At 35.7% G+C, this 27,093-nt stretch overlaps 1 protein-coding gene across 5 annotated transcripts in view; it reads left to right on the forward strand.

The window, feature by feature from the left end:
* LOC150106713 (PHD finger protein rhinoceros-like) overlaps nt 1–26,775 on the forward strand; it is a 397,154-nt gene extending 370,379 nt beyond the window's left edge. For all 5 annotated transcript variants that reach the window (XM_090392660.1, XM_090392659.1, XM_090392661.1 and 2 more), the window contains 2 exons: nt 11,080–11,202; nt 24,449–26,775. In XM_090392660.1, the coding sequence (XP_090248786.1) occupies nt 11,080–11,202; nt 24,449–26,245 (1,920 nt within the window). In that variant the 3' untranslated portion in view covers nt 26,246–26,775. The remainder of the gene's footprint in view (nt 1–11,079; nt 11,203–24,448) is intronic.
* The last annotated feature ends 318 nt before the right edge of the window (nt 26,776–27,093 follow it).

Here is a 27,093-nt window from a genome sequence, read left to right on the forward strand (position 1 = left end):
GCAAAGGAATAAGTTTGCCCTCTTTCTACTCCAGCAACCTTGGAACTCTACCAGAGCTGAGACTTAAATTTAAACAGCTTAGTCAAAGGCATTGCCAGTTATCATGCACATTCTTGCAAAATCCTAGCTGATATCCCATCTAATCCCACAGCTGTATTTACAATGAGATTATGCAATATCCTAAGAACCTCCAATTCATCCACCTCTGTTCCCACATTAGTGTCTGTAGCATAGGTTAAAGCAGTAACTCAACTATTTTATCCGCTTCCATCTCCTTGTGACCAACATCACTCATTAAGGTTAATCTTCCATAGTCATTCTTCCCCTTACTTACCATATAACGAAAGAGCTCTTGGGGATTTCCTTTGGCCTGCTTGGCTAAATTATTCTCATAATCTGATTTTGCCTTCCTTGCCATGCTGGTCACCTTTATTGTCTGAGCCTTGTACTGTTCATGAGTTTGCTGGTCACCTTTCTCTTAATGATATTACTCATCCATCTAACTCCTACTGATTAACCCTCCCTACCCTAGGTATACAATTTAATACTACTTCCTCTAGATCAGCGCTTCCCAAATTGTGGGCTGCAGCCCCTTTGGGGGCCGTTAGTTTTGTTGAGGGAGCCGTGAACTAATGAAAACAAATTTAAAATGTTTTAACACCATGTCAAATGTGTATGTAAGATGCTAAAAATGTAATATTTGCATTTGATTTTTGCAATATTTGCTGTGTATGTTTTGTATTGAATATAAATACAATAAATATTATAATAATTTATGTCTGTATTATGATTTTTTTGAAAGGGACTGTGAAATATTTTAATTTTTTCAAAGGGGGCCTTTACATCCATAAGTTTTTGAAGCACTGCTCTAGATGACCATTAACTATATCTCATGCACTACTAACATCCTTATCCTGCAGTGTTTTATGCCATGGTACAAATTTAATCTTCTTCCTAAGCATGTCATAATCACCTGCCTTGTAGTTCCGCAAATACTTCTTCTTGATGGAATATTCCTCATGTTTTACTATCTCCCAAGTCGAGACTGCATAGTCACTTTCACTAATTGAAGGCAATGTTTTCACCTTGGTTATGGATAGCTGTTCTGATCCTATGACCAGGTCCAATACTCTCCCACCCCCCTAGTCCCTCTATCACATGGCAGAAAGGGGATGGGAGAGTATTGGGAGACTATGGAGAGTATTATATCTCCATAGTTGAATTCCCCCATAATAATCACTTGACCTGTACTTATTGTTCTAATTTGGCATATCTTCCAGATCATCTGTGGAACTCCCTGCCCTATAGCAACAACAAACTGCTTATTTTGTCTTACTAGTCTTAATCTCACAACAGATTGCTTCAAATGAACAGCCACCCTCCTACCTGTCTCCTATTTTTTTTTATATGCAATTCATCTGCTATCATTAGCAGTACTCCTTCCCCATCCTATCTTCTGTATCTTCCCTGAAAATGCTAAACCCTTCACATTCAGTATCACATTGGAGCTTCTCTTTCCAGAGAAGCTCCAATATTTCTAGCCATTTCTCAATGTAAGCCTAAAAAGGCTGGTTGTGAAAAAAAGGATAAAGGTACACTATTCTTCACTGCTATTTCAATAATGTGGTTTTTAAACTTTTCTAGCATCATTGTTACAGTAGCTTTCGGTTACAGTCAGATGTAAAGAATCTTTGTAGTTCTGTTAGGTCTCCAGTAGGTTTCTGATCTTTCTTTAACTCTAAAGCAGAGGGAATGATTTTATTGCTGTCTTTCTCATTCACAACTTCTAATACTTCAGGATGAAAATGCTGCAAGCTTTTTAAATTCGATGCTCTTGTAGGTACATTTTTATCAGAACCACAAAAACTACTAATTTTTGTACATGCTTTTTCACAATTATCGTCTTCTATAATACATTGACACACATAATATTTCCTATCTGTTATTGTAAAGTGTTCAGAAACAGCAGACTTTGCTGACACTTTTTTTTGCCATTGTGAATTTTTTCATGAGGTGCTGCTTTCTCTAATATAATATATAAATTATTATAAATATGTTTTATTTTGAAATTTGCAAAGAACTTGAAATTAAAATATATCCAGTGAAATAGGAAATTTTAACATATTATTTATATTACAATTTAAATTCATTAGGCGTTAGTACATTTTTACTGACTCCAACTCCACAACTCAGCTAATAGATGTGCCATCTTCAGATGGCATAGACACCTTTGTTCCCCCTGAAGTAGGTAAAATAATTCATGTACCTACTGCCCTAGAAGGAGTATAATATGATGATGTCTTTGATATTTTTCCTGATGAAGAAGAAGTGATGGATACTGGCTGTCCTCAATTCTTTAAAAAGAAAAAAATCCATGGCTCGTGAAAACAAAACTCCTCAACACCGGAAGCCAGATGATACCACCAAAAAGAAATTACAAAAACATTCCTGGTATGAAGTTTCACTCAATATGAATGTAGAAGCAGTTGCTGTCCTACTCTCAGTCAGAGCTCTATTAACAGTATGCTTATCTACATTCCTCCTATTGCAGATGTCTCTCAAGATGGCTTTGATGATGTCATATTGCAGTTACCACCTACTTACTTTTAATGGGAGATATAAATAGATACAACACTGTAGTGTAGTGCTCAAACAAACATCAGAGGAAGAATTGTGGAGCATACGCGTGACAACAATAACCTCTCCTTCTTAAACACAGGAAACAGTACCCTCTTTCATATGCCTACCCAAACATTCACTTCCATAGACTTAACTATCTGCTCACCTTCTCTTTTCCAATTGATTTGGGGGGAGGGGGGGATGATCACTCTCCCATCATACCCACCTTCCTGCATCAGCAACCATGCACTCCATCAGGAATATCACAATGCAAAATTGATCATGTGACAGTGTGTATTACACAAGCTGCCCAACTGCAATTCCTAATATGTCTAGTCGGTTTCCACATCCCTAAGCTGTAGTGGAATGATGACTGTATGGTAGCCAAAGCACCTCAGAAGAAAGCTTGGCGTATTTTTCAAGGATACCCCAAACAATAGCAAACCTCTTGAAAGTTTATTTTTCGCTTGGTCAGACTATAATAAATTTAGTTTAATCCTTTATCCAAGTGTGTGCAAACAAAGTTTGCGCCTGAAAGTATCTTCAGGACTGGGGTAAAGTGGTACAACACCGGGCGACTCCTTGCAAAGGTGGAGCAAGCTACCAACACTCCTATCTCAGTATCTCCCATAATGCAAAACACATCTCCTTGCAGATATGTATAATGTTATGCATTAAGGGAAGGGCCACTATCCAGACTAGTGCATAACATTATACATATCTGCAAGGAGATGTGTTTTGCATTATGGGAGATACTGAGATAGGAGTGTTGGTAGCTTGCTCCACCTTTGCAAGGAGTCACCCGGTGTTGTACCACTTTACCCCAGTCCTGAAGATACTTTCAGGTGCAAACTTTGTTTGCACACACTTGGATAAAAGATTAAACTAAATTTATTATAATAATAGCAAACCTCCTTCCCTTAATGCATAGCATTATACATGTCTGCAAGGAGATGTGCTTTGCATTATGAGAGATACTAAGGCAAGTGATCAGAACTTGCTCCACCTTTACCATGAGTTGGCCAAGTCCTGAAAATACTTCAGGCGCAAACTTGGTTTGCTTACACTTGGATAAAGGATTAAACTAAATATATAATTGGTAACATAGCCAAGTGAAAAAACTTCCATCAACTATCTCTAATCCAGAGAATTTTAATCATATGGTAATATGATTTCTGCATTACTTCCACCTTAGTATCACCACCCACCACCTCTGGGTTTGGCTCCCACTGATGTGCTTTTCCACAGAAGTGGTTGCGTGAGAGGCTCTGCTTGGGGGGGGGGGGGGTAAGCCTTTGTCTGTCTCTGAGTGAGGGTTACCACTGAGATTATGGCTCTGCTTGAGGGTAGGCTTTTGCCTGAGTGGAGCCACTGCTGAGTTGGACAGTCCTTCAATCACTCGTAGGGGGTGGTCTGGGGGTCTGCCTAATTTTTAGAGAGGTCTTTACTTAAACAGCACCTCAATAAAGGTCAAAACCGGCTGGGTAGTGGCCCTTCCCTTAATGCATAGCATTATACATGTCCACAAGGAGATGTGTTTTGCATTATGTGAGATACTAAGGCAAGTGATCAGAACTTACTCCACCTTTACCACGAGTTGCACCAGTCCTGAAAATACTTCAGGCACAAACTTGGTTTGTTTACACTTGGATAAAGGATTAAACCAAATATATAATTGGTAACAGCAAACCTCATTTTTTTCAAACATGCTCAAGCAAGACACATCCGATGTCAGAATCAAAAGTAATCCTGGATTCCAATATACATCCTCCATAAGAAGAACAAACAACACTAAAGAAGTCTCGGGACAGAATCCGAAAAAATGAAGGGCAGAGATACTACCCACCTGCTCTATCCTTGAGCATGATGGTTGCACAGTTGCTGATACAACATACTTAGGAAGATTTTCTAAAACATCTGCAATATCTTCCAATCTTCCCAAGTTCCTTGCCCTAAAAAGCAAGGCAGAGAAACAGCAAATCCAGTTTTCTTTGAACAGGCTATTCACTAAAGAAGAAATGAAAACTACTTTGCTTAAATGCCATCCAGCTGCTGTTGGACACAAACAATATCCATTACAAGATGATAAAATATCTGCTACCACCATCATCCATGAATCAACATTTACAACAGAATTTTCTCTGAGAGTGTATTTTCAGATACCTGGCAAAAGCCAATTATAAATGCCCTTGCTAAGAAGGATCCAAAATCCCAAATTGTTCTCACCAGCTGCTTGTGCATAATTCTCGAAAAAATTATTAACTCTCATCTTTTATGGTTTTTGGAAAGAAACAACCTTTTTTATTCTACTACTGATCATCTAGTCTGGCTGCACTTAGAGATGTTAATTTATTTTCACAGTATTGATGACAACACAGAATGATAAGAAAATAATTAATATTTATTAACTTACTTGCTGATATTTTGCTGGTATTATATCCAGCATCTTCAGAGCACAAAAACAGTTTGTCACAGTACACGAAACAATAATAATGTGGTATAACAGTGGGACTAGTTTATAAAATTACAACAAACAACACAAGGAATTTAAAGTCCTAATTATGTGCCATCTATGTTTGAAAAGAGAAAAAAACAAGTATTAATTAGATCTCAAAATGACTGTCTCCCAGATTTTTGTTGATTCCAAAAACAATCTCTTATAATGACTTCTGTGTAGTACTTCAGTTTTCTTCCATTTAATCCTGTATCCAAGGCAGGGTCTGTTAGACCCAACTTGCCATAACTATAGTGCCGGATGTATTTTTTATATTCACCAAGAAGGATGTCAACAGTTCTTACTGTCTGTTCATAGTAAGCCACGTCACAAGAACAGGGCACTTCATAAACTTTTGTATGTAATAAAGAAGAGAGTTTGTCCTTAGGTGAATGGATGAGAGTTGCCAATTTAACATAAGGCTTAATGGTGCATAGTTGATATTTATTAAGCACTCTAGATATCTTTTCAGATGAGCCTTGAATGTATGTGGTAACAGTTTTACTGTAGTTTTGTATGGTATGCAATGGAGGAGATTTCTGAGGAGTATTTAGTATTTTTGCTATCCTATGGGGATTATAGCCATTGGCTAAGAAGGTATGACGCAAGTGAGTAAGTTCAGAAGTAAGAGCATTGTCATTGGAACAGATAGCTCTAGCTCTGTGAATTAGTGTTTTTAGGATACCACACTGTTAAGCTGGATGATAGCGTGACTGTTTGTGCAAATATCTTCCTGTATGTGTGGGTTTTCTATAAACAGAAAAAGATAAGGAACCATCTGGAAGCTGTGTGATCAGTGTATCCAGGAAGAGCTGACAGTCATTAACTTCCTGTTCCATTATGAAGTGGATTTTAAGGTGTTGGTTATTTAAATAAACTAAAAAAGTATCCAGTGTGTCTGAACCATGTGGCCAAATAGCAAACACATCATCAACATTGCATAGCCAAACCACTGGTTTGAGAGTGGCTGTATTCATAGCTAGCTTTTCCAAATGTTCTATGTAGAAATTGGCTAAAGGGGGGGGGCATTGCTGTCCCATCTAGTTGTTTGTATATATATCTTCCCTTTCCATGCAAAATAACCTACAGGTACTGTAAATTTAAATAGTTCAAATATATCTGGGAGGAACATGTGACTTTAGGAAATCAAGGGTTTCGATTAATGATACATTTGTAAATAGTGAAGTAATATCAAAACTAATCATTAAGTCTGGATGTAATGGTTAGTTTTCATCAGGTCTAGCAGACCATGCCTTGGATACCCCTTCACACAGGATCAAATGGAAGAAAACAAAAGTGCTACACAGAAGTCATTATAAGTCAGAGAGATTGTTTTTAGAATCAACAGCAGCTTTAAAACATACTCCAAGCCTCTACAAGCATGGCTATATAAATTTACTGAAAATCTGGGAGACAGTCATTTTAAGGCCTAATTACTACCTTGTTTTCTCTCTTTTTCCAACATAGATGGCACCTAATTAGGACTTAAGTTCCTTTTGTTGTCCATTACAATTTTATAAACTAGTCTCACTTATTTCCATATTGTTGTTGTTTCGTGTACTGTGACAAACTGTTTTGGTGCTCTGAAGATACCGGATATAATACCAGTGAAATATCAGCAAATAAGTTAATAAATATTAATTATTTTTTTTATCATTCTGTGTTGTTCATCATTACCCTAAAAATAAATTAACACGCATTGCAACGCGTAAGCCTTTCCATTTGAGAATCCATTAGAGATGCTTTCCTAAAACGCTAGCATCTAATATCAGTTTTCTTTGATATGGAAAAAGCATACAACACTGCTTTGAGATTTGGAATACTGAAAGACTTACATAATTTTGGTCTTAGAAATGAACCTCTCTTCCCCCCTCCCTGACCATATAACCAAGAGGAAAGAGTTCCACAAGGTTCAATTTTTTAAGTGTTGCACTTCTTGCAATCAAAATCAAGGTCAATTTGATAACAACTTCCTCCAGCAGTAAGTAATGCACTCCATGTGGTACCCTTCACCATCTTCTGTCATTCATATATGAGGGTCATAGGAAGACAATTACAGCAAGCATAACGAATGCGCATAAATGGGTTCAGACTTTCATAGCAGAAGACAGTTTGTTTGCACTTTTTCCACACACAGGTGTCTTCATCCTGATCCAGAACTCCGGCTAGGATAATCATTAATCCCAATTTCACCAGAAGCCAAGTTCTTAGGTCTTATATTTGACAGAAAACTCAGTTTTCTCACATATGTCAGTTATGAAATAAGTGCTATAAAGCAATGAACATTCTACACACCCTACTTTTCAACTTTTGGGTCGATGAGAGATGTTCTTTTCTTCATTTGTACAGGGCATTGATAAGATCAAAACTGGATTATGGGTCCCAAGTCTATGCTTCTGCTAGTAGGGAGGGTATACTCTGATGGACAATTGCAACTGGAGCATATCACCTAGTCTGTATGTCAAGGCAAATGAACTACCTTTGTCACTTTGATGTCAATAGCTGTCTCTGTTATGAGCAACAAAAATAAAATCCCTGTCATACTATCCCACATGGCCAAATATTTTTTTTTTCCATGATGGGAGAATTTTTACAACACTTGACATACTACCATAAAACCTTTTGGTTTGTGAATAAAAGATCTCCTCCAAGATACTCAAAATGCCACCAAACACACTTCCACCATGTCATACATACCATAAAGCTTTTCTTTCAGTAGGCTAGAGGAATCCCCCCCCCCCCTCCCCTTAGCTTCCAGCAGCTCTTTGAAGCTCAGAGAACTGAATATGATTTTGTGCCTGTCTACACAGCTGGTTCAAAATCAGAAGACCTAGTGAAATCTTCTGCAGTCTTTCCAGAACATTATATCTGCACAAATCCAACTTGTATAACACCTTTACTGCTGAGGTGCATGGGGTAGAGCTTGCATTAAAATACATCAGATTGCATCACTACCAAAGTTGCATAATATATTCACTCACAAAGTTCCTTCAGGCAGTAAGACATCTAGAGCTACACAAACATCTAGTGCTCTCTCAAATCCAACATCTCTTTTAGTTATGGAAGCTGCACTTATATGTACACTTCTGTTCAATTTCAAGATATGTTGGGATTAAGGGAAATGAGTACACAGATACTGCAGCTTAGTCAGCTCATTTCTCAAACATCCACTATCTGCCTGTACCATACACAGATTACTGGCAGATTATCAGACAAAAACTTCTATAACAGTGGCAGTCATCTTGAAATAGAGAGACTAATAATAAGCTCTACCAAATTTAGCCTGAAATTAAGTAATAGTAGTCTCTCCCCCTTCACAATAAAGATTACACTAAATCTATCACCATTCTCTACATCTGGGGCCCCTCTGAAAAAATAACCAAAATCCTTAAAAAAATATGACCTGACTTCTTCTTACAGACCATATAAAAAGTTGGCATCCCTTATCAGCTCTACCAAAGACTAACCACTTCCCCTATACCTACCTGGGGTATACCAGGTCCCTTGAAGGTGTAAACTGTCCTACTTTGGCCATACAGGCAGGACAGCGAATATCAGGATTTCAGAACATAAAGACTACATCCGGTTTCACCAGTACAGCCACTCTGGGCTTGCAGACCATGCCCTAGATACCCGCCACAGAATACGTTGGAAGAAAGCCAAAGTAATACACCGCAGCAAGTTTAAGTACGAAATATTATTCATAGAATCAGCCTCAGCTCTAAAAAACGTTCCAAATCTCAACAAATTTGGGTGCATGAGATTGCCCCAAAGTTGGGAGACTTACATCATGAGAACATCAACTCAATGGCCAAGACAATCCAATATAGCCCACTAGGGTTCACCATTAGGACTTTAGGAACAACAGTAGTTTCTTATCTTCTGCCTCATTTGCTTTTTGTAGTGCCTGCGTGCACGTGCCATATTTGTATGTTCCCATGAAGATGGAAATGTGACATTGCTGAAATATAGGAATATTTATTAAAGTTTCTTTTAAATAATATTCCAGTATATGTTGTAAATTCCTTAAATAATTTAATAGTCATAATATTTATATAGTTGTAGTAATGGACTGTTAAAATTCATAAAGCTGCAGAAATCATTTCTCCATTACATGCATTCTTTTTCTGTGTGATGGGTGGCTATGGGTTCTCACATATCTTACTGAATTTTCCAGTGTTCACTACTATTTTGCTGATTACTTAGAGGTTTGGCTTTCAGCCAGAACATTTCTTGCTATTGTTGGCATTTCCTTGCTGCTGCCACTGCCACCAGGTTATTATGTAATCTTTGGGCATTGTTTTTACTGATAACTGTAGAGTCAGTAACTACTGTTACCAGCCTTCATTTGTTATGTGTATTATGGTTTACGGTTTGTCAGTGCATCTGTATTCATACTTATATAGTGCTACAATATATATATATGTAGACTATACCTCTCTTGTATGAAGGTAGTATATTATTAATGGATAAACAGTTCTTCCTTATTTTTTATTCAAAGCATGTATGTAATGTTAATATTAATTATCTCATTAGTATATTTTTTGTAACACATGTCTGCAGTGCTTAAATATTAAAAAATTTAAAGAGAAACACATTAATCTATATTTTCTACCCATATTTTCAATTGAATTTTTCACTAATTGTTGTGTCCTGAGGTAATTATAATTGTAAAATTGCATATCCCTGTTATGCATTGAAAACATTAAAATAAAATCGTAAATTGTAATAATGCAATAATAAAATGCCAAAGTATATATATTTTTATATTTTGTTTGCATCAAAAAAGTGAGAAAATAATTCATTTTCTCACTTTTTATATATATATATACATATACATATACAGGTATCCCTCGATTAACGCAGTTAATTGAATCCCTCGATGTTACCGTGTATACCAAATTCACGTTAATCAAATCTAATAATCAATGGTAAAAATTACAATTCATCCATGATCAATTACTGTATTAATAATTCGTTTTATATAGTATTCTTTTTGGAAAGATAAAAAATGAATGCAAAGTAAATGTTTAATAAATACCTGTACCTATTATTTACTGCAATATAATGACTCTTTTTTATTAAGAGTCGTTTGAACAGTTTTAGTTTTTTCTTATTGGCATAAATTCTATGATAACAAGCAAAATGACTCTCCAGACCTTGGCAAACAAGCAATAAAACTTAAAGTAAAAACACTGCAAATATCATAATGATGGTACAAATTAAGTGGATATTGAATCCAACATTATTTCATAGCCGAATATAGAAACTACAAGAGTTTTGTGCCGAATATGTAGAAACTAAAAGTTTCGGAGGTTGCAAGCATAAGCAACCTTATGGACAACTCGTAGTAAAGGTGGAGTAAGCTCCAGATCACTTTCCTTGGTATTTTCCATAATGTAAAGCACATCTCCTAGAGGATATGTATGATAAATAAGCCTTTGGCTCTCTATTTCAGTAACACATGATGGTTTATTTATTTTCAGTTACAATCTAGAAATTATTGAACAAAGAGTAAAAAAAAAACAACTAAAAAAATATTATACTGACATCGGAGGTTGCGGTATATCTTTCAGATACAATTTACTGTCAAATATCACAAACCTTTACATAACGTGTCAAACCAAACTGACAGCAAAAAAACAGTGCGGAATATCACTCGCAACATATGAATGTATAAATAAAGCTATACACTGAATTGTGTAAGAATATTTATATTAAACATTTTGCATGTATCTGTCAGATCAGCTGCGAGCTCCACAGGGTTAAAGGCGTGTTAATCAAAACTCTTGCAGCGTATATTAAGGGATTGCCGCAATTAATTTCGGCGCGTTAATCAAATCCCGCTTTAAGCAAGGGATACCTGTATATATATATATATTTTTTTTTTTTTTTTCTCGATTTAATCTGGAAAAGAAAAATTTCCATACAAATGAAAGCTGTGTTATTTTAACCTCTTGTTTCAGGCTAATTTTAACAAACCCCTTCTACCACCAAAGGCAGAGGAAAGAGGACCAACTGACTTGGAAGATGATAAGATTTATTCACGAATGAAGACATTTATACAGTTACGCAAAGATCTTGAGAGGGTATGTTATAATACATTACATAGTAAAAACTGCTTGTTCATGAAATTTTTTTAGTTCAGAATGCAGTTTGGAGTTTGGAAAAATGAATGTCAAATTTATTTTAATTTGCAGATAATCAGGGTACAGGTAACTCTCATTATATGTGAGGGTTTCATTCTTAAGAATCACCACATATATTGAAAATGCATAATATATGAGGCTTATAACATGGGATAATAGAGATTGCATTTGCAAAGAAATGAGATTTCAATCTTTCAGGATTAATTTAATCGAAAATACACCTATTACATATTAAGCCATATGATTGGTAAATAAAATATGCAATACGTATAAAACAAATAACTGTTATCTAGTTTATTTTCAAGATTAGTACATCATACAAGTCTTCCAAACAAATATTCACTGAAAATCTGTGATGTTATCCAGCTCTTCTTATTCACTCCTCACACAACAAGCCGTCTCTCCTTCACATATCCCTTCAGTGATCACAAGTTTTCTGTGGGATATACCATGCGTGATATTATTTTGTAGTCCCTGGATACATTGCTTCCCAAAAGCAGTGTGCAGCAGTCTTTAGCAGATTTAAACTTAGATATCTTCTCTGCAATGGATATGTAGATACAACTGGACATATTCTTCTTCGGTGTGTACTTCTGCTCTTTGCTTTGAAAAGATCATAAAATTCTTCAGTGGCAACATGATGCAGCTTCAGCCTTACCAATCATGAATTGAGATTATGGAATGCATAGCTACTTCTAATAGCATTAAAAACAACCCACAATTTGCAGCAAAAGGGGTTGGTTGAATTTCACCTTTCATCAGTATTCATATTTACAGAAACACAATACTGCAGATACCAATAAGGCAGTAGGGGACACAAAATGGTGACACTGAGAACAGTAGGTGGAGGTAGTAAACAAGGCATATGCATGGAAGCTTCCACAACCTTGGGTAGGAAACAGTGATAGTCCTTTACCAAAATGAAACTGCATATATGCAAAATGCAGATAACAAAAGCATGTATAACAAGAATTACCTGTCTAGTTGGCCAGTATTTTCAGGTGTTATGCCGGCATGTATTTTATCTCTGAAATGTATTCAAGTGAGTGAGACAGATTGATTGCATATGCTTTGCACATCGTGAGCTTACCAATGTTAGTTTGCTTTTCATCAAGTTCCTCTTCCTCTGAAATGGAATTATCATTATATCACTTTAGACTATTTGAAGAGAAAATATAGTAAATGCCAGCCGATATATATATATATACATGAGGGTGGTCTGAAAAGTTCTCGGCCTAACAATGAAAAAACGAATTTATAATTTCAAAATTATTTTTATTTTTCAACATAATCTCCCTTAAGACATACATTTATTCCAGTGCCATTATCCCATCCCTGTAGTGGTTCTCAGTAAGATCTGTAAAATACCCTTCTACAGCTGCAATCACCTCTTGATTCGAAGAAAAACACTGACCAGCGAGGAAGAGTTTTCGTTTTGGGAAGAGATAGAAGTCAGAGGGAGCCAAATCTGGGGAATAGGTTGGATGTTCCAACAATTCATAGTGCAGATCCTTTAATTTTCCCATTGCCAAAACACTTTTGTGGGCAGTTGCATTCTCCTGATGAAAGATGATTTTTTTCTTCTGCAAACCGGTCTTTTCTCATGAATTTTTTCATCTAGTCTGGTTAAAAGATCAGAATAATATTCCTCGGTTATTGTTTTACCCTTTTCAAGATAATTAATGAACAAAATGCCTTTAGCATCCCAAAACACTGATGCCATGACCTTTCTTGCGGATGGAACCGACTTTGTCTTCTTTGGCGCTGAATTGGATCCTGGTGTGTAATGGTGAATCCAAGTCTCATCCATAGTAATAAATAGACACAAAATCAGTTTTTATCCTTGTTAAAACGCTCCAAGCACTGTTCAGAGATTTTCATGCTAGTGCGTTTTTGATATCTGATGTGAGCAAGCGTGGACCATCTTGTGCAAAGCTTTTTTATTTGCAATTCTTCATGCAAAATATATCCTAGGTTCTTTTGAAATGCCTATAGTCTCAGCAATTTCAACCACTTTGACTCACCTGTCATCCAATACCATATCATACTCTTGATCAATGATTTCTGGGGTTGTTACGCTTTTTGGACATCCTTCACGTGGATCATCATCAAGGCTGGTACGGCCACATTTAAACTCGGCAGCCCATTTCCTTAATTGTCAAAAGCGAAGGAGGAGAGTGCCCCATAAACTTTTATGAACATTGAATGAATTTCTTTTGCTGTTAAATCTTCTTTTACAAAGAATTTTATAACCCACAATACTCAATTTTATCCATTTCAAGGGATACTGACAATACTTTTGCTTCAACAGCTGTATAAAAAAAACTACTTGATAGAATGACTTGCAATTTCACGTGGATGCTTATGACAGATGTACCAACTTAGAAAAAAAAATCTTGCCGATAGTGCTGCTATCTCTGGTCAAGGCCGAGAACTTTTCAGACCACTCTTGTATATATGTATGTATTATCATCATCATCATCATTATTATTACGATGATGATGAGAGAGACCTCCAGAGAGTAAGGACTGATCAAGGTAGGCCATATATTACCCATACCAGCTGCCATACCTTTTCTTGAATTCATTTACATTACCTACACTCACCACCTCCAAAGACAATCCATTCCAATCATGCACCACTCTGAGAGAAAATTCCAGCTCTCACTCTTCCTTGATTTCATTCATTCTCAACTTCCATGGATGCCTTCTTTTCCTCTCCCCATCCTCCATAAAATGAAAAATTCCATCTGTTGGTGTCCTATATGATTCTTTCAGAAATTTCTAAGTCTCATTCATATCACTCTTCTTTCTTCCATTTGCTAGTGTCCACAAATTCTCAATCTGCCTTTATAATTCATATTCTACAATCTTAGTATCGTCTTTAACACTCTCCTTTGCTGCCTCTCCAATGTATTAGAATCACCACAGAAACCAGAAGACCAGATTTGCATAGAATAGTCCAAGTGAGGTGTATCAAGGATTTGTAAAGTGACAAAATGACTTCCTTTCCTTACATGCCAATATTCATTTCAGCAATGTGATTATCCTCGGAGCTGTGTTTGCAGTCTTTGCTATTCATCTGTTCATTGGGCATTCACAGATGCCTTATAGTCACTCTGATGCTCGGTAATGTGCCACACCAATTCTTGTCATGTTGTATGCTTTCCTGGAGGCTTCAGCTCTCTGAAGATCAGTCACTCCACACAAATCCCATCCATCCATCTCATTGGCGATTTACCCCTTCCTCTTTTCCAGGAACTTTGCCTTCTATTACTGTTCTGAGAAGTCCTCCTTCTATCCTTTCAATGTGTCGAAAATATTTTAACTTTCTTCTGTCAATATCCTTAAGAAGCCTTAAAGTTCTACTTTTCTTTTCTAATTCATTTGTATGCCTTTCAGTATATGATATCCTCAATGGCCTTCTGTAACACTAATCTCAAAAGTAGCTATCCTTTCCCCAACTTTGTTCCCATGGAGATAGATCTATCCTTCCAGATTTTAGACAAGTCTCTGACTGTTGTTTTAGCCATTCCTAATCATCTTCTGTCTTCTGGACAGCAATTCTTCACATTAATAATGGATCCCAGGTACTCATGTTATGTATCATGTAATATTACAAAGTCTCAAGTAGCAGTGTATATTCTGTACTTTTGCTTTTTGTCATTATCATCATCACTTTGCTAGAACCAAAGGACTTGAATCGAAAATTCCATGTCACTTCTAGTATTGTACTTTTTTGCAATACTGAGTTCAGATGATAATTTCTTTAGTGATTTTTTGCATGTGTGTAAGGGCGGGGGGAGAATCTGAGTACTGAATTTATCCATTTGTGAATGGCTTACATCTCCAATTCAGTACTCAGATTCTTAAGAAGTAGGATCTTCTGTAGGATTAACAAATTAGTTTATTTGTTAATCCTACAGAAAAGTTTTTTTGCATATATTTCACATTTTTCTAGTCTGTGGATATTTGCGCACCCATATACTCACAATGAGCCATTCTTCCCACACTGTAAGAGCTTGTGTCAGCTATATGGAATGAAGAAGGACCTATTATTATCCACACTGTCCACTCAATAAAAGTACTCCTTCAAAGAAAAATGTGGAAGTACAAGGACTTTCAAAAGTTTTTAATGACATAGTTAATTACAGTTTTCTTGGGATGTCTTCAGAGACAACATAAAGTTGTAATAGTTTATTCCATAACTTTACAGAAGTTCATAGCTCTTTGCTTCAAGTTTTATGAGGGGGAGAGGAGTCTGGAAAGTTCTGATAAACACCTAGAACAAAAATGATATTAAAATGATAGTACAAGTACTTTGAGAACAGGCAAACATTTGTTGACAACGATGCGCAATCTGGAAAGATGACTCTTTACAAGCACAACACTGGAAACACATTACAAAAGTGTGTGAGGCTATCCTTCTTTATCATAGGTGAACTATCCATGATGTTTGTGAAATGTAGGAAGAACAACGACTGGATTCTCCATCATAACATGCCTGCCGACACATCTCTCATTGTTTGACAGTTCCTGGCTTCCTAATTTGTTATCTTCACTAAACACTGTGTCTATATAGCTAAAATATTTTACTTGTTCTATAGGTTCTCCATTGAGAATGCAGCTGAAGTTTTCTATATTCCTGCCTATTTTCAAAGTTTTGGTCTTTCTGTTATATTTGTTATACAATTTAGTTGAAGTATCCTGAAGCCTTTCACTAGATGTGTTTAGTATAACATCATCTGCATAAAGCAAAGAGCTTTGGTATCTCTGATTTTAATATCATGTTTAATGCCACTTTCTTTCATAATGTGATCCACACATATATATGTATATATATATATATATAAAATCTGATGTAAAATTAGGGGTATGATAAGTGGGAACACTACCCCCACTCTTATTCATCATATATATATATATATATATATATATATATATATATATGATGTATATTATATGATGTATATATATGATATATATATACATCATATATATATATATATATATATATATATATGATGTATATTATATGATGTATATATATGATATATATATACATCATATATATATATATATATATATATATATGATGAATAAGAGTGGGGGTAGTGTTCCCACTTATCATACCCCTAATTTTACATCAGACGATCTTCTTGTATTTCCTTCAGTTCTGACTACTGACTTACAGCTTAAGTAAAGACTATGTACTGCTGTATGTAATGTTCGATTCACCCCCCCCCTAATAATTGTAGTGTTCTGAAAAGCTTTTCTCTAGGCACATTGTCATAGGGCTTTTCCAGATCTGCAAATCTTAAGTACAGAACCTTGTCATGTTTCTATGATATCTCAACTGTTCGTTGTAAAGTAACATATCTGAACTTAACCTCTGTTTGGCCTGAGCTCAGCTTGTTCTTCTTCGAGTTTCTCTTCCACTTTCTCAGCCTCTTTTCAAAAATGCTTGCATAAATTTTACCCAAAATACTTAGTAGAGAAATTCTTCTGTAATTCTCACATTCAGCTTTATTCCCTTTTTTTATAAATGGGAACAATGAGAGCTGTACTCCACTCATCTGGGATTCCACCTTCTGACCAGGCTCCCTGAATTATACAGTGTAGCCAGTACAAAACTTTTAGGCCTCCATATTTGAGCATTTCTGATCAGATATCATCTACTCTAGCTGCCTTTCTACATTTCAAGCCTTTGATATATATACTCCTCTTTGCAACCTTCTTGAAAATTTTCTACTATGGTTCTGTCACTGCTTAATTCATTAAACAGCCTTTCAAAGTTGAAAGTTTATTTTTCACTTGGTTAGAGATAATAAATTTAGTTTAATCCTTTATCCAAGTGTAAGCAAACAAAGTTTGTGCCTGAAAGTATCTTCAGGACTGGGGTAAGGTGGTACAATACCAGGGCCCTCCTTGCAACGGTGGAGCAAGCTACCAACACTCCTATCTCAGTATCTCCCATAATGCAAAACACATCTCCTTGCGGATATGTCTAATGTTATGCATTAAGGGAAGGGCCACAACCCAGACTAGTTTCAACCTTTATTGAGGTCTCTTCAGTGGGAGCCAGGCCCAAGTGGAGATACCAGGCAGAAGCATTAGCAGGTCATCTCTACCTATAGGAGTTGCCAAATGGTGTGCCATCCTTTTTTAATAAATTACTCTGGATTTAGAGAAAGACGTTGAAAGTTTATTTTTCACTTGGTTAGAGTAATATAGATAAAGGATTAAACTAAATTTATTATACTCTAACCAAGTGAAAAATAAACTTTCAACATCTTTCTCTAAATCCAGAGTAATTTATTAAAAAAGGGTGGCACACCATTTGGCAACTCCTATAGGTAGAGATGACCTGCTAATGCTTCTGCCTGGTATCTCCACTTGGGCCTGGCTCCCACTGAATAGATCTCAATAAAGGTCAAAACTAGTCTGGGTTGTGGCCTTTCCCTTAATGCATAACATTAGACATATCCGCAAGGAGATGTGTTTTGCATTATGGGAGATACTGAGATAGGAGTGTTGGTATCTTGCTCCACCTTTTCAAGGAGTGTCCTGGTGTTGTACCACCTTACCCCAGTCCTGAAGATACTTTCAGGCGCAAACTTTGTTTGCTCACACTTGGATAAAGAATTAAACTAAATTTATTATAGCCTTTCAAAGTAATTACACCTAACACCTATCCTTATTTTCAGTTTTGATGTCACCTTTATCATCTTTGATTCCTTTTACTGTATACTCTTTCCTCCATTTCTAATCTTTTTCTATATGCTCACCAAAGTTTTGCGATGACTTTTGTTTAGTAGCTACTACACATAGCTTAGTTCTTTTGCATGCTTTCTTCTTCTCCTTTTCCAGAACTACTTCTTTAGCATATCGTGTCCACCGTGGGTGCTCTTATTTTTTATCCTTGTGGACAACCTCACTACATACGTTCTTCATAGTTTCAAGATTAATTTAAAAATCACTCAGTGCTGTAGAGTAAGCAGACTGTTCATTCATAGCATCCACTGATGATATTCACTTGCATAAATAGTTATACATATTGAAAGTTTTTCCACTTGGTTATACTATAAATTAAAGATGCCAAGAAATTATATTTTTGGTTTAATCCTTTATCCAAGTGTAAACAAACAAAGTTTGCATGTCCTAAGGCAAGTGATCGGAAGTCGTTAGCCTATATATATGAGTTATCCAGTCATGAAGTTACTTGACATGCAAACTTTGTTTGCTTACACTTGGATAAAGGATTAAACCAAAAATATAATTTCTTGGCATCTTTAATTTACAGTATAACTAAGTGGAAAAACTTTTGACGTCTATTTCTAATCCAGAGTATTTTGGTAATAAGGTGTGTGTGACACCTTTTGGCTACTTATATATGGAAATATGACTCTTGCATTATTTCAACCTTGGTATCACTTCTGGATCTGACTCCCACTGATGAGATCTCAATAAAGGTCAAAACTGGTCTAGGTAGTGACCCTTCCCATAATGCATAGCATTGTACAAGTCCATAAGGATTGTGTTTTTTTTATTATGGTATACTAAGGCAAGTGATCTGAAGTCATTAGCCTTTATATGAGTTGCCCAGTCGTGAAGTTACTTAACATGCAAATTTTGTTTGCTAACACTTGTATAAAGGATTAAACCAAAAATATAATTTCTTGGCATCTTTAATTTATAGTTATACATAATTATAGTTATAATTATATCGTTATACATAAATTAGATAGCTGATCTCATACAGTGGTAGCAGGGTTTTTTCTCCCGGAAACTCGGGTTTTTCATCACGTGTGCAGACAAGAGATACCGTTGTTGGTGTGATGAGCAATAGATGGCATTGATGGTAGTAGCGTCTTAGTTGAAGAATTAAGTAGTAATGGAGAGGTAAATGAGATGTATTTAGCAAAGTAGAGTAGTGCACCCTCCCACAATGAGCCTTTGGTCTCATCGTGGGAGGGCGCACTACTGAAGGTGTCATGTAATAATAATAATCTCATCACATCTTCCTTTTACCCTCTTTTACCTTGAGGTGTCGAGGGTTTATTAATCATCGGACTTCAAACCGTTCACAGGATAAGGTGGTCAGCCCTATGCCCCGGTGTATGTCCTGTAGTGTTGAGTTCTCAAGGCCGGTTGACATGAGGAGCTAAGAAAGATCCTTCAGCTCCTCACGTCACCGACAGGAATCAAACCTAGGACACTCCTTCCCCAGGCATATGGTTGCGACGTGCACAGCCACTAGGCTAACCGTGTGGACTAATAATAATAATAATAAATTACCAAAATGAATATAAAATGCACAGTAAAATAACATATGACAGTATTTCAAGTTAGTATTAGGAGCAGCAAAAGTGAGGTATATACTATGTACTATCAAAAATCATACTCCATTCATATATGTTAATTGAAATTCTCATTGCAATCAAAACTAGACAACTGCTTTTTTTTTTATATATGCCATTACATATAACTTCAACTCATGGAAATTAAAGATAAAATTGTCATATGGATCAAAGCCAAATCCTAGGTTGATATTTAAGTAAGACTTTCTCTTTATGTCAAAGTTCATCAAATGGATATAGAGAAACCCATAGTGTTGGTGTTTTTTACGTGATGAATAGACAGCGTGGTCATAAAGTACTCGATTTCAATCAGTTTTTACATAAAGAACACAAAAGAAGAAAAGCATTTTTGAAAAGACTCAAGTTCATTGTAAAAAAGAGAAATGCTTAATTTGGAATGAACATCTGTTATAATGTTCTGTTTTTCTATTACTCTGCTTTGTCTTTATTTTCTTTATTTAATAACGTGAACGGTCAACCACTGCCATTTACTTATTTCTACTAGATCTTATGTTCTCATGCTCTGTAGTCTAACAAATTTATTTGTTTTACAACTATGTATTGAGACCGATTATAAGATTTTAAACTGGCCTGGTTGACCGAGTTAACGTATCCACTCTCCAGCGAAAAGGCTGTGGGTTCAAATCCTACCATGGATGTTTGTGATTGTCTGTGAAAATACTAGTGGTAGTGGTATATGACATTGGTGTAGTTGCAGTTCATTGTAGTTGGTGGATTGAGTGGTGGAGACTGAGAGTTGTAGAGTAGGTACCCCTCCCTTGATGAGTCTTTGGACCATGGAGGTGTCACTTAATGATAATAATAAACTAAAGACAAAGCAGCTTTTGTTAGCATTCCTCACTTATGTTAATTCTTACCTTTAATTAATTGTGACTTGATTACACTTTAACTTAATCTTATGCAGGTTCAAAATTTGCAGGATAGTGCATTGACAGAATCGTTTAAAGCTAATTCCCAATCTAGAATACCCTGCCTGTCATATATACATTAACTGACAATAAGGCATACCTTGAGTAACTTTAATTCAATATCAATTTACATTATCTTATTATATCCATAAACAGACATTCTTGCTTTACATTCTTGTTCGGAATTATCACATAAATAAGTACTTACAATTCTCATTCAGCACTGCCTTTTACACGAATCTTTTGTTCACACAAAAATGCTTCCTTGTTCAAGTCATTGATTATTCTATGCCCTTTAGGGCCCTTAACATGATGACAATGTGCAGTTCTTTCCAATGATTGACACAATACTTCTCATGCCAGCTGACCTAGTAGGATACTGAGAAAACTCAGACCCATGACACTTTTCTTTCGATTACCGACAGCAGACCCAGGTAAGAGAAGGTGAAAACCTTAAGACAAAGTCTTTCTCGACATCTCACCTTATAAAGGCCCGGTCTTCTTTTTTAAGCATGCACACATCTCTCGAAACTTCCATATGTGGTCATGTATAGACACCTGAACGTGATGACATCATACTTCGCAAGTCTTTTGAAATTGCCATATATGGACATGAGTTAACAGCATTATGTAATGACATCTTGTGTCACATTATTTTAAAAAAGGCTCATGATTAAGTTATTACAAATACAAGATCATTACAGACAAAATTTGACATTTCATTGAGAGCAATCTCCTTAAAAAAACGTGTAAAAGCAAACATGATAAGTTACATATCATGGGAGATTTTACACATCTTTAAAAGTAGTGCATATGGTGGGAAAAGAGAAGATGATCTTTTTGTCTCTTACACTCCTCCATTCATGCCACTGTTTAATCACTTAATTTTTCTCAGTACTGTTAACTTTGTTATTCTTACCTGTTGGTAAGAATCTGATCTTTGATTGAGTTTTATTCCTAATCTAGCTCTACGATCCATGAGTTAAAAATCAATTTAAACTCTGTCTTGTTTACTGCTAGTTTAACATTCTGGCTAAACTAGCAGTAAACATTCTGATTTCTCTCTTATTCCATATAACTTTATTCAGTTAGTGCCTAAAATTCCAGTTGTTCTTATCCTATTATCTATTTCCAAATTTAATTTACCACCTTTATTCAAATTGTGCATAACAGTAGCTGAAATATCTTACTTGTTCTATAGGTTTGGCTTCAGAAATACATTTGATGTTTTTTCCCATATTACTGCCTATTTTTTATATATTTTTTTTGTCTTTTTTATTGAGTTATTTCAATTTTTTCAGTTATTCAATTTAGTTTCAAGTTTAGAGTCCTAAAGACTTCTGGATTTATTATTATACTGGCACCTTCATGAAGTCCGAAGTCTCATCGCAGGAGACACAATCCATCATGCCTCTCCTTGAACCTATTAACTGACAAAGCACTCACAACTGACTCTGGCAACCCATTCCACTCATTTACAACTCTCCAAATAAAAAATCTAGTCCTCACACACCTACTAACTACACCTTTATTCAACTTCCAGGGATGACCTCTTGTTCTGGTCCCTCTAGCCAAATGCGCAAAACATTTCCCTTGCATCTATCCTATAAAACCCTTTAAGCAACTTAAATGGTTCTATCATATCTCCTCTTTTTCTCCTATCAACCAACTTCTGCAATCCATACACCTTCAATCTATCCTCATAGGGAATATTCCATAGGCCACTCATCCTCATCACTTGCCTCTGAATCCTCTCCACCCCTTCCTCATCCCCAAGAAACTCAGGGGACCAGACTTGAGCACAGTAATCCAAATGTGGGCATATCAAGGCCTTATAAAGGGGAATTACAAATCTCATTATTTCTACTTGTTAATGTGTTCTTCACTAACCAAGTAATCTTAAGTGCTACCTTAGCAATATGTCCTCTAAACTTTAACTCTCTGTATACTACCACTCCTAAATATCTAGCTTCATCTGTTTTCTGGAGTACAGCGCCATCAATGTGATGCACGGCTTGTAATCTATTTATCCCAAAATGCGTAACTTTACATTTCTCAACATTAAACTGACAAGCATTAACTTTTGCCCATAAGTAAGATGCTTGTATTACACCAATCAGCAAATCTCCTATGCTAACTAGTAGTACCTGGTACTGCAGAGGCTTGTCATTTCCTCTGAGGGATGCAGATGCAACAATTTTACCCTTGCCTATATTAGTTCATTTCTAGATAGTTTATTCACTCTGATGATTTGATGAAAATCAACCACAACAAAAGACAAACAATGAATATAGGCAGAAAAATGGAACACATCAATTGTATTCCCAGTGGAGAACTTATAGAACAAATAAAATATTACAGCTCAACACGGTTTTAGTAAGGATTGAAATTAAATGTAGAAATAGATAATAGAATAAGCCAAAGCACTGAACTTACAGTATAGGATGTTTCTAAAATGTTTGGCCTAATAATCTGTGTACTTATTCTAGTGTTCATTCTGATGACTAAAGGTCACATAAATATAGGGCTGGAAACACTTTTCTACAGAGATATAACATGCTGCTGAAGATATAGTTACAGAGGCAGCTGCATCACATACCATTGTATGGAACATCTGTCATCAGGAGCAACTGCATCCTTACCATATATAACATGGGTATGGGGATGACTCACCAGTGGATTTTTCTCCATTGAGTCAGCTTTACTCATTAGCTTCCAAAAGCTTTTATTGAACTTGGGTTTCTCTGTGGTGTGTTTTTTATGAAAGAATCTCAATTCACCTATGATAGTATAGTGAACTCTCCATGTCTCACCAGACACAGGTCAGTCTGCATAAAATCAGGCAGTTCTGGCACCAGCAGAGATTCTGTGAATCCCTCATTAGCATCATTGGAGACCACTTCGTTGGTCCATTTTTCTTACCACCAATGCTCGACAGCTGATGGTATCAGCACTTCTTGGAGGAGGAACTACTGTGTCATTGGAGGATGTCATTAGCAATGCATTGTCATATATGGTTCATACATGATGGAGTGTTAGTGCATTTTCATCAGACTGGTAGAGAACATCTTGATTGTGCTTATCCTGGTCATTAGATAAGTAGAGATGGACTAGTTGAATGGCCACCAGCCCCTAATGAATAGGCTCTCTGTGAAAGGCTTGTGGATCATTGTATGACAATGTAGAATACTTCAAAACTTCTTGAATGTGAACAGTCACTCAGCCAAAGCTGTGCATGTATTGCTGCCCACAGAGCTCATTTAAAACATTCACTGTGATGTAGCCACAAGTAGTTACTTTCCTTGATAATTTCCTATGTACAGTACTACCCATCATGGTAGTATTATCTTTTACCTTCTCAGTATATATGACATGCACATACTATAATTCTACAGGAAAGAATTTTCTAGCTGTATGTTTATATGATCTTTTATCAGCAAAATTGATGATAGAATAAGTATCTAGAGTTTGGCCAACATTTTAGAAATATGCTGTATAGGACAGTGTTGAAAATAGTTTAACTTATGGATCTGAGAGTTCTGAGGATAAGGTGGGAGAGCATGGATGGCATTACTGCCAAAATCATATTAAAAATGAAGATACAGTTATTTCTCAATCTCACATTTTCAGTGGAAATATCTGAACTGCATTGTTCTTTTCACATTAAATGTCTCCTCATCATTTCTGAAGAATTAATTTATTTCATGAAACAAGGGATGAGTATATAAGTTTAGAAGGAACATGTATATAAGAATAATTTTTTTTTATATTTTCAGGAATTATGTTATTAGGCCATTGTTATAATTAGAGTTATCCATTTTTTTTTAATTTATAAATTCATTTTTCTGTGTATTTAATTTTTAATTTCTGCAATATAGTAATTTTTATTTTTTTCTAGGCAAGAAATTTATGCTACATGGTGGGTCGTAGGGAAAAGCTGCGACGCTTGTGGCACAGAACAAGGGAGCAAGTTTTTGCCAAACAGTTACATATTTTGAGCAAGACATCAGTGGATCTTACACAAGATGAAGTGGATGCTGTACTTCAGGCTAACTGGGGAGATAGTGTATATGACAAAACCTACACTTCGTGTATCCATCAAGTACCTTCTGTTGTAGATATCTTGTCTGCCCTCATGGGGCCAGAATATGCTGACAAGAAGCTGAAACGGTCACCAAGAAATTCTAACAACCAAAAGCCTTCAAAAGCTCCTAATCCATATGCAAAACATTATCTTAATGGGCTGCTCAAACGGTCTCACAGGACAATGTCAGCTTCTTCAAGTACCAGTATTGAAGATGATATAAAACCAGTATTCAGTGATACTGTTGCTTGTAATGAAGAGAAGAATGGTAAGGAAGATTTGCATTCTGATACACTACCACTTGGTACAAAAATTTCATCTGTATTTGCTGAAGATGAAATGCTTAGTGGAAATGAATCTCATTCACAGGTAAATGTACCGGAAAATGAAGCAAAAGATGAATCTTCTACATGTGAAGATACAGAATTATCTTTAGCTTCTCTAATTAATCCATCCTCAGAAGAAGAGCCTACTCATTCTGAAGCATATGGAGAAGCTCTCTTATACTTTAAGAAGGAAAACTCTGAGATTAGAGAACCACCTGAAGAAAGTACCAGCACTGCTGAATATTTTTCATCTACTGAAAGTACAATCTGTTCAAAAAATATCCAAGTGAAAAGGGAATATTCCACTGAAATGCTTGCTTTGAAGAAAGAAATGGAAGATGAACTTAAAACAGAACAAAATTCTGTAGATAAGTCAACTTCTGATGACATAGACCTTGCAGTTAACACTATTACTTTTCAAAATGATGTTTTTGAAGATACTGATAAGGGTACATATAAGACTCACAATTCACAACATAAATGTGACAGGCATTTAGCAAAGGCAGCTAGTATATGCTCGGGAAAAAGTGACGCATCAAATGAAAGCTGTGATAATAAAGGTAAGGAGAAAACTGCTGTCAAATCACCTCCTGAGAAAACACAGCCCCATAGGACATCCTCACCATCACACCGTACATTGCCATCATCAGTTAAGCAGAGAACATTATCACCATCATCTACTAATCGAATGCAAGATAAAGTTGATAAAGGTCGTAGGCATTCACACAAAGAAGTATCTCCAAACAGGATGAAATTACAAGAAGAGAGTGCTAAGATCAGAGAATCTCTTTTTCTGAATAACATATATCCTAAAGGATCTCTAACTGGTTATCGTATTCCAAAAAAACAGAAAACTGAAAAAGAGGAGAGTAGTTTAGAAAAGCAGCGGGGAAATTCACCGGTTTCACCACTTACAGACTTTCCTACAAGCAATGTAAATTTTAGCAGCTATCCTCATAGAAATTATGCTAATAGTAGGTATGCAAGAACTTGGAATGAGCGTCACAATCAAACATTTTCCCGTCCATTGAATGGAGACCAAAATGATGCACACAGACTAGTCATGAATCTGAAAAAGGATTCTTCTGATTCAGACACTCAGCAATGGAAAACTGATTCCAAACCTGAAAAAGGAAGAAATGCGTGGAAAAATTCAGATACGCAGCTTTCGGGAAATGTAAAGCAAATATGTGCTGAACAGACCTATATTGTTAATTCAAAGAAGCCAAACATATCAAGTGACAAGTATTCAATGAGGTTTAGGACCATTTCTCAAAAAGTATGAAATGAGATCTGAATGTAATTGTGTGATGCACTCACATATGCATGACATTACATCACCGTGAATTTAATATTATTGTGGTCAATATTGACCATAAATCTTTTTCTAATTATTATTGATAGTAGTTTGTCTTAAAGACAAATGCAAACTTTATACAATAGTGCTTCCTTGTTTCTCCATTGTCATCATATTTCCTTCCTTGAATGGTATGCAGTGAACGGTTCTTTATGTTTCTTTGTAAACATAAATCTGTCATTTGTTACAAAGAGCACAAACTCTACTTAGTGTAGTGTAAAAGGCAAAAAAAGAAAAAAGAAAAAAAAAAGCCATTTTTATAGACTACATCAAGAACAAATGTGAATGGTGTCACTTAAGTGCAATTTACCAGTGCTCTGAAAATTGTTTCTCATTGTACAGTGTATTTCTTGCAATATATATATATATGTATATATATATACACACACACACATACACACAATATATGTACATATATATATATATACACAGACGTCTATGTATATATATATTATAGTCTTTTTGTATTATACAGTGTAAAATCATTTAAAATAAATTTTATTTAGATTTATTGTTTATAGTAATTTTTTTAATAATAAAATATTTATTTTAATACAGAAACATAAAAATGTTTCTATTATTGAATTAAATGAATTAATTCAATATTTATTTCAATTAAGTTTTCTGTTCATCTATGTTTCCATCTCTCTCTCTCAAATCCTGATGGTACAATGGTAACATTTAAAGATAAGGTCTCTGAGCATCAATTTTTTCCTCCAACTCTTCTATAGATTATCAAATCAGATCTCCCACCATTCTGCAAAACTATCCACAGT

Source organism: Typopeltis vanoorti, chromosome 5 (assembly GCF_054136105.1).
Source record: "Typopeltis vanoorti isolate ZY-2024b chromosome 5, IOZ_Tvanoo_1.0, whole genome shotgun sequence".
NCBI classification, from domain to species: domain Eukaryota; kingdom Metazoa; phylum Arthropoda; class Arachnida; order Uropygi; family Thelyphonidae; genus Typopeltis; species Typopeltis vanoorti.